The sequence below is a fragment of the Myxine glutinosa genome, chromosome 9 (assembly GCF_964187855.1).
Source record: "Myxine glutinosa chromosome 9, kmMyxGlut1.1, whole genome shotgun sequence".
Lineage (NCBI taxonomy): Eukaryota > Metazoa > Chordata > Myxini > Myxiniformes > Myxinidae > Myxine > Myxine glutinosa.
Genome location: NC_136269.1, coordinates 66,438,131 through 66,454,601, shown reverse-complemented (window position 1 = coordinate 66,454,601; position 16,471 = coordinate 66,438,131). Strand labels below are relative to the sequence as shown.

At 41.6% G+C, this 16,471-nt stretch overlaps 1 protein-coding gene across 3 annotated transcripts in view; it reads right to left on the bottom strand.

The window, feature by feature from the left end:
* LOC137435359 (uncharacterized) overlaps positions 1–16,471 on the bottom strand; it is a 452,519-nt gene that overhangs the window by 54,776 nt on the left and 381,272 nt on the right. For all 3 annotated transcript variants that reach the window (XM_078784413.1, XM_068129070.2, XM_078784414.1), the window contains exons 5-9: positions 9,384–9,553; positions 8,315–8,415; positions 5,533–5,642; positions 3,030–3,219; positions 2,576–2,666 (exon numbers count right to left, since the gene is read on the bottom strand). In XM_078784413.1, the coding sequence (XP_078640539.1) occupies positions 2,576–2,666; positions 3,030–3,219; positions 5,533–5,642; positions 8,315–8,415; positions 9,384–9,553 (662 nt within the window). The remainder of the gene's footprint in view (positions 1–2,575; positions 2,667–3,029; positions 3,220–5,532; positions 5,643–8,314; positions 8,416–9,383; positions 9,554–16,471) is intronic.

The following is a 16,471-nucleotide window of genomic DNA, read 5'->3' as shown; positions in this document are numbered from 1 at the left end:
CCGAAGGCACCACGGCAATGCCGTGCTGGAGGATGTTATTTATTTATTTGGTATGTGGGCGGTGTACTTTGAATGTATCTGTACTTGTTTGTTTTATTTTTCTTACACATGCCTCAGATGCCTTGTCTCAGAGATGTGGAAGATTCCCAATGGGAGAAGATTTTATCAAGAACTCAAGTAGATGGAAGCTACACAATGCTAAACATCTTGATGAGCAACCATCATGGTCGGAAACACTTTTAATATTCTTTGTTAGCTTTTGTATTTTTGTTTTCGTCGTCAATAAAAAAATTCCTTTACGAGGAATTTTGACATACAACGGAAGTAAAACCTTGGCAGTAATGTTGTGAGATTAAGTAAAGACTATGTAGCACTAAGGTGAATGCAAATTGAAAATATTGCTACAACTGCAGTGGATTAAAGTAAAACCATGGTGTAAAACAGCAGTGGTACTGGTGAAGTGAAGTAAAACTATAGTGAGATGAAGTAAAACTATAATGGTATGTAGTTAACTAAATAACTACAGTTGTATTGTAGTGAAGTGGAGTGTTTTGCCATTTTACATGGAGTATACATTGACCAACAAATGTGGAAGCTGGAGGATGTGGGAGCAGAAGGCTGCCAACAGAATCAGCTGGCATGCAACAACCAGGGAAGCAACGTACAAATTTGAAATAAATAGATGTGGGCTGCTGAATAAAGGCACAGCCAACGGATACAGGCCAAAAAGCTTACTTCGAAATATAAGCAAGGCTTTGAAATCAATCATCACATCATATATTTACTTATTTTACAATTTGATGTCCAAGAATCAGTTTACTTATTTTACAATTTGATGTCCAAGAATCAGTTTACTTATTTTACAATTTGATGTCCAAGAATCAGTTTACTTATTTTACAATTTGATGTCCAAGAATCAGTTTACTTATTTTACAATTTGATGTCCAAGAATCAGTTTACTTATTTTACAATTTGATGTCCAAGAATCAGTTTATTTATTTTACAATTTGATGTCCAAGAATCAGTTTACTTATTTTACAAGTTGATGTCCAAGAATCTGGGGATCTTTGTTCCTTTCACATTTCTTTCTACTTTTTCATATTTCTCCTTATTCACTCCAATTCTTGCTTCTTCTTTCTTTCTCTTTCTTCATCTAAATGTCCAAGGAGAAGTGAATTATTGCAGAGATTTTTCTGAAAGGTTCACTTGGCTGCGCCTGGATGAGTTTGGGGGTTGAGGAGTAGCAGCTGAAATCAGAATCCTATCCAGGTTCCTCCTGATGACTCCATCGTTGCTCTTTGCTTATTCAGGTTCCTTCTGATGACTCCAATGTAGTATTTGGTTTTCCGTTTCATTACAATAATTGTACCATATCCTGATGATGTGTGGATTCTGCTTCCCCACTGATGGACCTCTGGTAGCTTGTAAGTGTTGCTGCGTTTTTGCCTGAAGAAGAAATGCTGAAATCTATCTATCTGGGTTCTTCCCAACATCTTTCTAGGGCTAGGAGTTAGGGCTAGGAGTTTAGGCTAGGAGTTAGGGCTAGGAGTTAGGGCTAAGAGTTAGGGCTAGGAGTTAGGGCTAGGAGTTAGGGCTTGGAGTTGGGGCTAGGAGTTGGGGCTAGGAGTTGGGGCTAGGAGTTGGGGCTAGGAGTTGGGGCTAGGAGTTGGGGCTAGGAGTTAGGGCTAGGAGTTGGGGCTAGGAGATAGGGCTAGGGGTTAGGGTTAGCTGCTTCTCTCTCTGCTGATGGAATAAAGTCATTCAATCCAGGAAAATCTGCCATTCTCACTCTGTCCCTCTGGAAGCATTAATCAATGGGAACTCACCTATTTCTACAATCCACCACCGGAAGAGGGTCAGTGCCTCACATTCCTTTACATCAGTATAAGCTACAACATCTTCTGAGCACACCACACATCAAAGCTGACCTCCAAATTAGCAGCAGAATGGGAATTCTCTATTGTGCCATGTCCTTCCTTGGCAAAACAGAACTTCTAAAAGCCTTCAAGGCCATTGTCGACAGCTCAATGCAGAGCTGCTTTCTCCTCTGAACTAATGGCTCCGCTTCACACCTATCACTCGGTGGACGTTGTTGGGTCCAAAGTTCTCAACATCATTGGCATTTCACACAAAGAAGCTGAAGCACAGGGCATGTTATTCTCGAGTTATTTCATACCTCTGTCTATAACCAGACCCTCCAGGTCAGTCACATTTTTCCAGGATTATTGCTTACATCCACTACTTTATTTCTATTTTCTCCCACTTGTGGAATTACCTTCCATAATCGATTCAATCCCACCCTTCCCTAAAGGGCTTCAAAAGTTGGCAGTATACCTCCATCCTTACCCATGATCTTTCATACTGCTGTTAACCATGCCCATCCCTCATACTAGCTTATTTCCTTCATTCCATCTCATGTCCATCAATTCCTTTGGTTATTGCATACACTTTTCCCACTGTCAGTGCATTTCCATTTACTTTCTATCTTCTCGCTCTTTCACGAGCCTATACTTTGTGCGCGAAAAATAATACAACTTTTTGGAAGTGCGAGAAGACATGGAAGATGAGTACTTACCATCACGAACTGGCCAACTCTCATCTTCAAACGACAACAAAAGCGACTCCATGAGTTTCAACACATGAGGCCTAACACTAGCTGCGTCAACCTGCAGTTGAAGATTGTGTGATCAGCAAAAGGCACTGGAATTATATACATACATCTTTTCCACTCATGCAAGCTCATAGAGAAAGGGGTGTGGGAGCTCTGCTACAAACTCCTTCCAAAATATGTCAAAGATTATCATCAGGCTAGAATTTGATGTGTACGTGTGACTGACTCAATTTGTCTCTCTAATTGTGTTCCAATCTTCTTATACTTGTGTGCCAGGGCAACGTATAAATATTTATTGTACTTCCAAAGGTGTATTGTGTTATCATAATTGGTTTAACTAACAGGTGGACAATCACTAATGATAGATCGTAACTCCAACATTAAAAGTGTAGTAGATAAATATATCAATGTGCCATACCTTGGTGGCAAGTTCAGCAATGCAAGTGCATGCGGCCTCGCGCACTGCATGGTTATTTGCCTCTGATGCTTCCAAGTAATAAGTCACAAAATGGTCAATATACCGAGATACGAGCAGGCGGCCACAGTCGCCAACTACCATGCGCCATGTAGTCTGAGAATACAGGCGGACACCTTCAGCAATGTAATACCTGGCAGAGATAACAATAAGGTGTAAGAAACACATTGAATGTCAGGAGCAGTCACAGGTGGTAAATCTACAAAACCAAAGCATCAAATGATTACAAAGAGTTGGCACTATCACAACATTATACATTGAAATAAAGATAAGCTTCTGAGAAACAAGTGCAAAAGTTAAACATAAATAAACAAGCATTCTGAGTATTGCTCTGCAATACATGTCCCCTACCGTAGGGGACTCCGGTGTACACGCCTCGCCTCGTTGATAAGTGTTCAATCCAAAACTATAAACCATTCTTTAGCTGGTTTGGGCGAATTTTAAAGCGTCATTACAAAGAAAACCGAGTTGTTCCGCCAGTTGATGCTGGTTTTCAAACTTGATCCGAGTTATGCCGAGACACATGTGTGTAAATTTTTTTGTTGAAATCAGCCAATATTTGGTGGAGTTATCGCACGGAAACCAAAGTGTGACAGACGAACCTCATTAAATATGCAAATTTATGCACGGTTGAATGTGGGCGCGGATGATGTGAGACTGGGTTATCCTGACCGGGTTATCCTGACCAAGTTATCCATGGACCGTGGAAGCTAGGTTACTTCTGACGCGTACTGTGTATACTGATAAGAGGGCAGAATATCAGATACATATTTAAAGAAGTATTCACGCAGATTATACGCACAGAAGCATATGGTAAAGTGACACTCCAACCTCCCTAGATGTATTGTTGATTTATTGGTAAACTATGTGAATTCAATGTATTCTTGCCTGATATGAAGAATTGTGTCAATGGAAACAAAATTCAGTGAAAAGGTTTTTGACTTGATGCTTATTCTAGGAAAGCATTTTAAAGAACAGTTTAAAGAACGATTACAGCATATTGCACACAAGGAATATTAACAGCTTTGACTTACCGCACTCCAAATTATAGTCCGGAAAACTGTTGGGGAAATTACCAAAGTTCAGAGTGCCATAACTTTGTCAAAAATGATCGAAACGTCATGAAGTTCGAACTTGATCTGTAACTTATCATGAGGAAACCATGTGCCAAGTTTGAAATCATTAGCATTAAGAGTTTAGAAAAAAAGTCCGGAAAACTGTTCTTTGCGTGACGACTGACTGACAGACAGACGGACAGACTGACAGATGGAGGGACGAGTGCAAACCTATAGTCCCCTCCGGTGTACACCAGTAGTGGACTAATAACGTCTCCCAAGTGCCTTTTCATTCACACCAAGTGTACATATTGGAACTTCCAGTGAACAAGGAAGTCTGCTCATAATTCCACAATTCAATAATTGACTTTTAATTCACATTCATAAAAAGCAACATTTCTTTGGATGTTGGTGGAATAGGACTGCTTCAAAGTAATCCTCTTCTCTAAGTGATCCCCCTGATTTGCGAAAATGACATTTACGTCTTGTATCACATTTGGAAGTGGGAAAGAATTGCCTCTGGAATGCAGTTCCATGGATCAGAGAAACGAGGAATAAAGAAGTTGAGGTGTGCAGTCAGCCTGGAGTTTGGAAGTTTAACCAGGAGAAGGGTTACTGGAAGAACGTGTGTATCCTGGAGTCGTTGGGGAAGGTTGGAGAAGAGAGTAAAGGGAGCAATGTTGGAGAAGAGGCGGTAGAAAACAGAGACCACTGACTCCACTTCAATGTGAAAACGACAGACCTTGTGCTTTGGCCTAGTCGCAGGAGATTTCACAGAATCTAGGAGACACCAATTTAATGCTGGGACGACATAACCCAATGGGAGAGAGCAGTACTCAATTCAGGGAAAGGCAAAGGCCTTGTAAATTGAGTAGCTCTGATTTCCCAAGGAAAAACTTGGATCGACAGAGGATGCCCAGTCTGTGGTTGGCTTTCGAGACTAGCTTTGCCATGTGGTTGGCTCAAAAGAGCACCTGGCTGATAGTGAGCCCTATAAGTCAACGAAATTGAACATCTTCCAGTGGCTGACCATGGTAATAGACAAGTGGATTAGTTTGATGCTGCTTCTGGAAAGACAGGATCACACTGACTTTTTGTAGGATTGAAGGACATGTTGAAAATAGAACAGCTTTAGACATGCAGTGCTTAACATTTGGATATCAAGACATTCTAGTCTACAATAAGTTAAACATGTGTCTTCCTTTCTGGAGGTTGAGAGAGTATGTAGCCAAGATATATTAAGAAGTGATCGGTAAAAATATATAATGCCACTTAATATTGCACATTCTTTCTGAACATCATAAAGAAGGATCAAAAGCATATCCTCGAGTCAACATATTACAGCCACAGGAAGCCATTAGCCTTGAACACGACATTGCCCCAAACAGCACCTGTTCAGGCACATACGGGGCAGTAAACTGGGGTAGAACCGCTCCTTGTCCTCATCACTGGGCATACTCTGTAGAAAGTTTCGCGTGGCGATAGAAGCAGCGAGTCTGACCTGCAAACAATGAAGACAATGACAAACATATCACCCTCAATTAAAAGTATGCAATACAAAGACCACAACCACCATTGGTGCAGAATCTAGCTGGGGTGTATTATATGAGCTCGATAACAACCAAAGGTGTGAAGTGCCATTCTTTGTTTTTTAAGAACTCATTAAATACCATTTGGCTTTACAAACGTACTCAGCATAGCAGATAAAACTGAAAATAAGTTAATTATGGAGGTATTGATTTTGTACACCGGTTCTTTCCTTTGCTGTCTCCAGGCGCTGCATAACGTCATTGCCGGCCACCGAAGGGGGCCCAGTAATGAAGCATGCTGAGAGGGAGTACTCAGTTTTCACTCCGGTTTCTTGTTTTCTTGTTTGTTTGTTTGTTTTCTTGTTTGTTGTACACCGCTCCTTTCCTATTCCATCTCCAGGCATTGCATAACGTCATTGCCAGGCACCGAAGGGGGCTCGGCAATGACGCACACTGAAAGGGAGTGGTTCTCAGTAATAAATGAGTGGAGGTGAGCAGTGGTTCTGGTTTTACACAGTTTCATTATGAGGGGTTTGCGTTGCTGGTAGGGATGAGTCCAGCAGATACTTAGGGGAGGGGGAGTCAGACACCGAGAGGGCAGAGGGTGCAAGTCCAGAAATGAGGTGGAAGAAGATAGTGACTAGCAACCTGTCAGAGATGGCGAAGTAATAGGCACAAAGACTGAGCTGCATCACGAGAAATTCCAATGATCTTGAAAAGCCTTGGTTTCCACAATGTCAAGCTGAGCAAGATGTGAGGCAAGGGAACCAGCCCAAAAGGAGAGCAATACTGTGGATGAAAGCCTTTGCAACAATTACAGCGTGTATTCTCTATTCTATTCTCTTGCCACCTGCAGGCAGACATAATTTGAATCCCATGAAGTGTGAACCAATTTCGATGTACATAGGTCAACAACTAAGGACAGATCACAAGTCGGGAGAGGGTGTCACAGGATCCAGAAAACAATTCTGGAGTAACATTGCGACTTGACCTGACCAACGCAAAGCAAGTCCTATTGAAACATTGTGCTTGTATTATGGATACTGCATTCTGGGAAAATGTCCATTGCTCGGTCATTGTACATGTTAACCGAGAAGGATGCAAAGCTCATTTGGTCAGAGGAATATGCTGAAGCACCCAGCCAGCCTGGTGTTGGGCTAGCGGCTAGGGTGCCAGCTTAGGATTCCTAGGATCCTGGGTTCGAATCCCGGTCGATCGCTGAATTAACGCCAGGGGGGTTGACTCAGCCTGTCATCCTTCCGAGGTCGGCAAATTGAGTACCAGTTCACTGGTAATTCCCTGCCTTGTCGTAAAAGGCGACAAAAAGGGTTGGCGGCAGGAAGGGCATCCGGCCGTAAAACATTGCTTCAAAAAAGGGGACCAACAAAAACAACAACAACCACGGTGCCCGAAAAAGGCCAACCCCCGCAATGGCCTCTAAAGGTGTTTTTTTAAATTATTATTTAGGGTGATGAAATGTATTTTGACAGGATAGACAAAGGCCGGAGCTTCTCAGGACCAAGTGAGTTATACATACATTGCATATTTATGCAAGCCAGCCTGGAATCAGAGCCATGCTTTCAAATAAAACGGGATGGGATAGAGAGGATAGTCACTTTAGCAAGACACATCCATAGGAACTACTGCATGACGAGAAAGAGAGTCATTAGCATGAGTTTCTGGTGAACCATTTCCATCCTTACCTTTATGTGTAAAATATTGAACTCCACTTATCATGCCTAGCTGCTGCAGTTAATGCAATTTAAGACACTTGCAGTACAAATGGACACTGTGCGTGGAAAAAAGTACAAATGTGTGATTTTGATCTATTCCTTTGACAATGCAAATTGTGAGAACATGCTAATGAGGGCATTCTGCTATGAAGACAGCACAGAGCAGAACTGTTAGCTCTATGAGCTGCAGGGAGAGAAGCGGGGTGGGGGAGAGAGCGTAACTAAGGTAACCCTTTCTGCATCAGTCAGTGGCTGACTCTGATGAGATCATATTTGCTGGAGAATTTTAAAAATGTCTGTTGAAAACCCACAGAGCATGAGTGACCTGAAGGGGTTTAAAATCGCGGAAAGGCAAAATCTGAAATTACCGTCTACCAATTAGATGGAACGAGATTACAAAATTTACGCACAAACATGAGCCCCATTGATTTCATCTGTAGTAATGCAAATCTCAATGAAAAATGCAAATCTCAAAATATTGATTAAAAATTAAAGTTTTTCTTTTTTAATAAGAAATACAAATAATCAAGTCATAGAATACACATGTAATTGTGCTGTGACAATTAACCTAAATAGTGTCACCCGTTTCGATAAATTTAGGCATAAATTTATGACAAGGAACCATCTTCAAATGTGCAAGATTTAATTGACGTTTTTGCATCTTAAATAGCGTTAGTGAAGATGAGTTTGCGGAGCCTATGTTTCACTGCGAAGTTTTCAGTTTCACGTATGAGAACTCTTAATGTACTCGCCTATAACCCAAGAACAGCAGATGTTATCATCACACATGTGGTAAAGTTTTCAAGATCATTTCTGCAGACTTAGGAAAGATAAACAATTCAAAATTGAATTTTGTGACTTCTGACTCATTCAATCATGGCAGATCACAAATTTTGACGATTTGAGTAAACCTGGCTCCAGTTGTCAGCAAGAGCTGAAGACAGGTGCTGTGAAAACTGTTCCCCATGCAGGAGGATTGCGTTGCCCTCGTTCAGAAGCAGTGCACGTCCATCTACAATGTCAAAGCCAACAAAGGAACAGATTAAGTGCTTAAAACTAAAACAAATTGTAAAAATATTCACAACTTCATTGTGATAAAACCTTCGGCATGTCTTGAAAATAACTTATGTCGTTAGTTTTCATGAACAATTTACCAAATGAATGGGTGGGGGTTGGAGCGGCCATGTAATGTGCTTCACTGAAATATAATGCAAACCTAGAATCCTTAAAGTAAGACTAAACTCGTACTTCAAAAACAAATAATTTATACATACCTTTTTCCCCACTTTGCATTCCTATCTTGAAATGTACATAAAATATTTTGTAGGATAACAGCATAATTGTGCAGAAATTTCAACAAGATCCTATGTTGTGGAGGATTTCATCATTTCAACAAGATCTATTCCAGAGGTTGTGGGTTCAAAGTTTAAAGCAAAAGTACGAAGGATTTTTATTTCGACATTGTAAATCCCAAGCAATTATTTTCTTAGAGATACCATGTCACCTTTGGAATGAATGAATCAATGATCGTTTTAAGGCCATTTTCCCTGCTAGAGCGGGGCTTAGCCTTGCGGGTCCCATGACAATCATGGTTCCCTGTTTGAGGCAATGTTTTTATGGCCGGATGCCCTTCCTGACGCCAACCCTTGGTCGCCTCTTACGATGCGCAGGGATACGGTGTACCTATTCAAAACCGGGGTACACACCGGGATCATTCATCCCAGCAAGCTGGTACTCAATTTGCCGACCTCGGAAGGATGACAGGCTGAGTCAACCCCCCTGTTGTTAATTTAGCGATCGACCGGGATTAGAACCCAGGATTCTAGGATCCCAAGCCGGCACCCTAACCGCTAAGCCAACCCCAGGAATGTGACACAAAAACCGAAGTGGATCATTAATAGCCTGTCGTGAAGTATTCATCTTCACACTCTGCTTTCACATTTACAAGGCTAAGGAAAAAAAAAAAATGTTGCAAGCTACCTTCTCCATGGATGCATCCACAAGAAACGAGAGAGCTGCAGACATAGCAGCCAGTTTCTCTGACAAAGCGATTTGTATGCCCTAGTACGGCAAAAAGCAGATCGAGCATGTCTTGCGTAATCATAGGGTTGAATTTCACCCCAAGTCCAACAATCATGCACTGAAGACATCTGGAAAAAAAAATTGACACATACAGTTTGACACAATAAATTTGATAAAACCTCCAGCAATTATGTAATTCTTGAGGTATTTAAACAAAAGCAATAAAGAAACTTGTAAAAAATTAAAAGAAGGCCTGAAAACAGCTAACAAATAGGTGACAAAAACAAAGACTATGCAAGTTTTTTTACTTTTGCATTTATTTTCCAAAAGAAATGGAATGTTGCAAAAATACTCAAGGGCCTGCTCAATTTCTTTAACTATTCTACAAGATGAACATAATAAAAGGTCTCCCTTCATCTGCACAAAAGTTATACTCCCCAATCTCCAGGATCACTCCTTCCCAGACCATTCTATACAACTTTGCCATCCACTCGATTCATACATCCCCTGCCACCTCCATCATTTTGATTAAGAATCCAGTTAGCCTTTCCTTTCTTTAATCTTCTAATGGCCGATTAAACTTCCTCTTCACAAGTTTCTTCTTTATTACAATCCAGATCATTCTCCCATTCGTTTTCTTCATTCAAGAGTTGTCAAAGTAAGCTTTCCATTCCTTATCAATAAATATCATCTTTTTCATTTGATGGCCATTTTTGTTTTTCAAACAATTTTGTTTTTTGATTTTGAATTTTGATTTTCAAACAATCAAACAAACAAAACCTGGTGTTGGGCTAGCGGCTAGGGTGCCGGCTTAGGATCCTAGTATCCTGGGTTCGAATCCCGGTCGATCGCTGAATTAACGCCAGGGGGGTTGACTCAGCCTGTCATCCTTCCGAGGTCGGCTAATTGAGTACCAGTTCACTGGTAATTCCCTGTTTGTCGTTAAAGGCGGCAAAAAGAGTTGGCGTCAGGAAGGGCATCCGGCCGTAAAACATTGCTTCAAAAAGGGGACCAAAAAACAACAACCACGGTGCCCGAAAAGGCCAACCCCCGCTTTGCGGGGAAAAATGGCCTCTAAAGGTGGTTATTTTTTTTTTTATAAACAATTAACTTCTACTGCATCTCTTTTATCCTATACCATCTTTCTGGCTATTTGGAAGATTTTATTTTTGCCTTCTGATGTGGTGTTCGTGGGAGGTAGGGGGAGAAAATAAAATCAAAGAAACAAGCAAATACAGCGAAAGAAAGAACTTATATTCACAATATACCGACGGGGGGGTGGGGGAGGGAGCCGATATAGACCAGGCCGCGCACGAGGTGCGAACAAAAAACGACTAATCACACACAAGTTTGCAATAATTACAAAACCAAAACGAACTAGAAACACACAATAACACATACGCAATAAAATAACCAGTGGAAATTTGACAAATACTCGAATGGGAAAATACTCAAACTTTGATGCCGTGCGAGTGGCCAGACGGAAGCCTCTCCAAAGTGAAAGACACATGAAAGCCCGCTTGGAGTTTGCAAAAAAATCACCGAAAGGACTCTCAGACTGTGAGAAACAAGATTCTGTGGTCTGATGAAACCAAGATTGAACTGTTTGGCTTCTGTCTGGCCACTCTGCCATAAAGGCCAGATCGGTGGAGTGTTGCAGTGATGGCTGTCCTTCTGGAAGTTTCTCCCATCTCCACACAGGATCTCTGGAGCTCAGCCAGAGTGACCATCGGGTTCTTGGTCACCTCTATTACCAAGGCCTTTCTCCCCCGATTGCTCAGTTTGGCTGGGCGGCCAGCTCTAGGAAGAGTCCTGGTTGTTCCAAACTTCTTCCAATTAAGAATTATGGAGGCCACTGTGCTCTTGGGAACCTTCAATGCAGCAGAAATTTTTTTGTCGGCTTGCCCAGATCTGTGCCTCGACACAATCCCGTCTCTGAGCTCTGCCGGCAGTTCCTTCGACCTCATGGCTTAGTTTTTGCTCTGATATGCATTGTCAGCTGTGAGACCTTATATAGACAGGTGTGTACCTTTCCAAATCATGTCCAATCAATTGAATTTACCACAGGTGGACTCCAATCAAGGTGTAGAAACATCTCAAAGATGGGAGGCACCTGAGCTAAATTTCAAGTGTCATAGCAAAGCCTGGTGTTGCGGTTAGGGTGCTGGCAGGGTTATCCCTGGTGTTGGCTTAGCGATTAGGGTGCTGGCTTAGGATCCGAGGATCCTGGGTTCGAATCCCGGTCGATCGCTGAATTAATGCCAGGGGGGTTGACTCACCCTGTCATCCTTCCGAGGTCGGCAAATTGAGTACCAGCTTGCTGGGATGAATGATCCCGGTGTGTACCCCAGTTTAGAATAGGTACACCGTATCCCTGTGCATCGTAAGAGGCGACCAAGGGTTGGCGTCAGGAAGGGCATCCGGCCATAAAAACATTGCCTCAAACAGGGAACCATGATTGTCATGGGGCCCGCAAGGCTAACCCCCGCTCTAGCGGGGAAAATGGCCTTAAAACGATCATTCATTCATTCATTCATAGCAAAGGGTATGAATACTTATGTCAATGTGATATTTCAGTTTTTTCTTTTTAATAAATTTGCCAAACTTTCTAAAATCCTGTTTTCTCTTTGTCATTATGGGGTATTGAGTGTAGATTGATGAGGGAAAAAATGAATTTAAACGATTTCAGCATAAGGCTGTAACATAACAAAATGTGAAAAGGTGAAGGGGTCTGAATACTTTCTGAATGCACTTCACCAACCCCTCCACAGCCAAATCCAGGGGCACTCTCATGAAGAGGGATGCGACATCAAATACAACATGGTTTCTCCAGGCCCCATTCTATTCCTTATCACATGTTCCTCACACTTTGTGCTATTCGGAATGGAATGTTCTGGCTTACCTACAACCCATTTAATCACCAAGCAAGGAATATTGACAGCATGTTGGAGGGTGCATTGATGCACGGCAATTAAACGTAATTAAATATCCCACTTATTGATCTTGGAAAGCTCTCTGCTCTTAATACACTTCCTTCAAGTTTCCTTTTATAGCTGCCTGGAAAACCAGGAGTCCATATTCTTTCGCTCAATGTGATCATTCACTCCAAGAACGGTCCCTTCGATCCCTTGCACAAGATGGCTTGTACAGTGCATCAGGTAGCAATAGGATGGGAGATGATATTTGTAAAAGTGAGTGGGGGGTGAGGAAACATGGCATTCATCGACAACCTGTGGCATATCCACTGACAGTCGATGCAACATATCTTCAGATGAGACTTTCCCACCCATAAACTTGAAAGTACAAATTTTAAAATATCCTCAGTTTCCTTCAAAATGTATACAAGACCGGAGCTAGGCCCCCGCACCTCTATTTTTCAATAAAAATCGCACTGCTCCTTTCCCTTTATGGGAACAATCCCCGACTCCACAATATTTCTCACTCCACCACACACAGGAATAACATACCACACATAATTAGCCTAAACATAGATTCACTTATAATCATTTACACAAGGAATCCACACACGCATTATGAGATAAAAGCAATAATCATCCCACCCCTTCTTTTATGTACAGAAACAAGCAAGGCCATCTGACATAGTTACTGCAATTTATTTTTTTTGCAACAAGTATAGTCATGAGGACAGGCATGCCAGGATGGCTGGCAGTGCAGTATAGGTAATCAGGGTTCCATGTGGTAACACTATCCAGCTTGCATGCCCAGGAACAGCAATAACGGGAGCGATTTCACCAAATTGATCTAACAAAGGTGGTGCTTTGATGGGGGAAAGTAAGGGGTGTGCTCATCTGGGACAACGGTCCCAATAATTAAACAAATTTCGTGCACACAGTGAGACAAAGCAGGAATAATCCTCTCTACCTACATGTAACTCCCCCCTTAAAGTCTATTACATCCACATTAGAGGTGGCCCACTAACCCTGTGTGCAACTCAACTTCAATGAACCTCACAATCAAGTCGCCACCCCTTGTCCACCTACTTTGTGCCCTTATGCTCCCACTTATCCTCTTTCTTCCCTTTAATATCTCAAACTGTTTCCCTTCTCCCAATTGGCACGCCACCTTTGTAATATATGTCTCTTTGGCCAAATTAGCCCCCTATCTCATAGCACTTCAACTCCTAACCTGATAGCCAGATCTGGCCCATTTTCCTGCTTCTATTGCCACAGCCACTGCTTCTGTGGTCAGTATCCGCACTGCCACATCACTATGGTCGAAAACGAACATAAACAAACTCAATTCCAATCATAACTTTCACCCATGATTACAACTCTAGAACCCACTTATTGACCAAAGCTGTTTGCAACTGGGAATATAAATTTAAAAGTTTACCTGTCCGTTTAGAGGTCCATCCGTGCATATAAGAACTACAGAACAGCCTCAGAGCTACACTACCACAGGCAGTTTTGATAGCAAAAGACAAATTTCACAAAACATCAACACAAATGCACCGAATAGTGGTGTTGACACAAACCAGTTTTTTCTTTGTGCAATACTGACCCAGAGGGGGCTAACTTATAATACTGTGTGGCCGTGGTGTGAATATAGTCCTGTATTAATTTTCATTTTTGTATTTATACATGTGTGTTCAAAGTTGCTCTCATACGAGACATTCACAATATGGAGCTATGTGCCAAATTTGGTGATTCGAGCTGCACTATTTGTCCATTTATTCCACTGACAAAGAAACGCACGAACTGAAGTAATGATACAAAAGGTATATGAAGTCAACTAGCCTGCTGGTTTAACCTTTGCTGCACCATTATCAGAATCAATGCAATCCAACCCAGGTTTTCATTGATCACGGTCAATTTTGTTCACTTTCATACTTAGATTAAAGAATACATTTAACCAAACCAACGGAACTCTTCAAAATCGCGATGTCGACCGATGTGTCTCTGCCCACATTACATCATAATAGATACTTGTACCAATTTTGGTTTAAATCCCTTCAGGTGTTCTCAAGTAACACATTTTTACCTGGCATGACCTCTGACCTTTGACACCAAAATCTAAGCAGTTCATCTATGCATCATAATATATACTTGTAACAAGTTTGGTCAAAACCCCATCATTGGCTCACAATTTAGCATGGTAACAGGATTTTTATCGAACAAGACCTCTGTCCCTTGACATATTATCCGAGCCATATAACCATAATGTATTATTCAGTCACGTGAAAAAGTAAGTACACCCCATGTAAAGTTTTGACTTTTTCAACATATTTCAACATACAGCTATTTGATCTTCATTTCAACAATATTGATCGATAAAGGTGATATAATATAACAAATATCATGAAACATTTACATTTTGTAGTCCATTGTATAATTTAAATAAACATAAATGCAAATTTCGCATGTGGAAAAAGTAAGTACACCCTTGGCTCTAATAGGTGGTATTGCCCCCTTTGGCAGAAACAACCTCAAGTAGGGGTTTCTTATAAGTCTACCAGTCTCTGACATCGACTGGGAGAAATTTTTGCCCACTCCTCCATGCAGAATTCTTTCAGCTGTGCGATGTTTGAGGGGTTTCTTGCATGCACAGCTCGTTTCAAATCACCCCACAACATCTCGATGGGATTTAGATCCGGGCTTTGACTTGGCCATTCCAGAACCCTCCATTTCTTTCTTTTCAGCCATTCCCAGGTGGATTTACTGGTATGTTTAGGGTCATTGTCATGTTGCAAGGTCCACCTTCGGTTGAGCTTCAAACCTCCGACAGATGGTCTCACATTATCCTCAAGCACCCTCTGGTACAATGAAGAATTCATAGTGGATTCTATAATGGTGAGCTGCCCAGTAACTGATGCAGCAAAGTTGCCCCAAACCATAATATTTCCACCACCATGCTTTACAGTTGGTATCAGGTTCTTGTGGTCAAATGCTGTCTTTGGTTTTCGCCAAACATGTCTTCTGGTACTGTGGGCAAATAGCTCTACCTTTGACTTATCTGTCCAGAGCACATTGTTCCAGAAGTGCTGGTCTTTGCATAGGTGTTCATTGGCAAACTTTAGTCTTGCCCTGATGTTCTTTCTGGACAGCAAAGGTTTCCTCCTGGCACACCTCCCATGTAGATCAAATTTGTGCAGCCTCTTTCTAATGGTAGACGTGTGCACTTTGACATCAACAGTGGCAAGAGCTACCTGTAGGTCCCGTGATGACATTCTGGGGTCCTTAGAGACTTCTTTCAGCATCTTGCGGTCTGCTCTCGGGCTGATCTTGCTGGGGCGGCCTGGCCTGAACAAGTTGGCAGTTGTTTGGAATCTTCTCCACTTGTAGATGATCTTCCGGACAGTCGAATGGTTGATTTCAAATTGTTTGGAGATCTTTTTTAATCCCTTCCCAGACTCGTAGGCATCTATAACCCTTCTCTCTGAATGCCTCAGAGAGCTCTTTTGATCTAGGCATGGTGACGCCGCACACTTCAACAACAAAGAGCAAACCAAACTAAATGTCTGAGGTTTAAATAAGACAGGTTCCTCCAAGATCCTCTCTAACGATGTTCTAATCATTTGCACCTGAGCTGGTGCACCTGATTCTAATTTTAGGTATTTGAAGTAGTGATAAATGTAGGGGTGTACTTACTTTTTCCACATGCAAAATTTGCATTTATGTTTATTTAAATTATACAATGGACTACAAAATGTAAATGTTTCATGATATTTGTTATATTATATCACCTTTATCTGTCAATATTGTTGAAATGAAGATCAAATAGCTGTATGTTGAAATATGTTGAAAAAGTCAAAACTTTACATGGGGTGTACTTACTTTTTCACATGACTGTATGTACATGAGCAGTAGGCATGTTTTTGCTTCATATACAAAACCCAGGTTATTTTTGGGAGTGATTGAGACAGTGGTCTCTTGCCTATGCACCACCTCAATAAAGGGACGTATCAGAATAACACGTTACACGCTTGTAATAAAATCGCCCACCGTGTGGGTACTCTGCTATGGTATTACTAACCATACATCTTAAAGAAAATAACATGACCCCCCCCCCCCCCCCCCCACCCAACC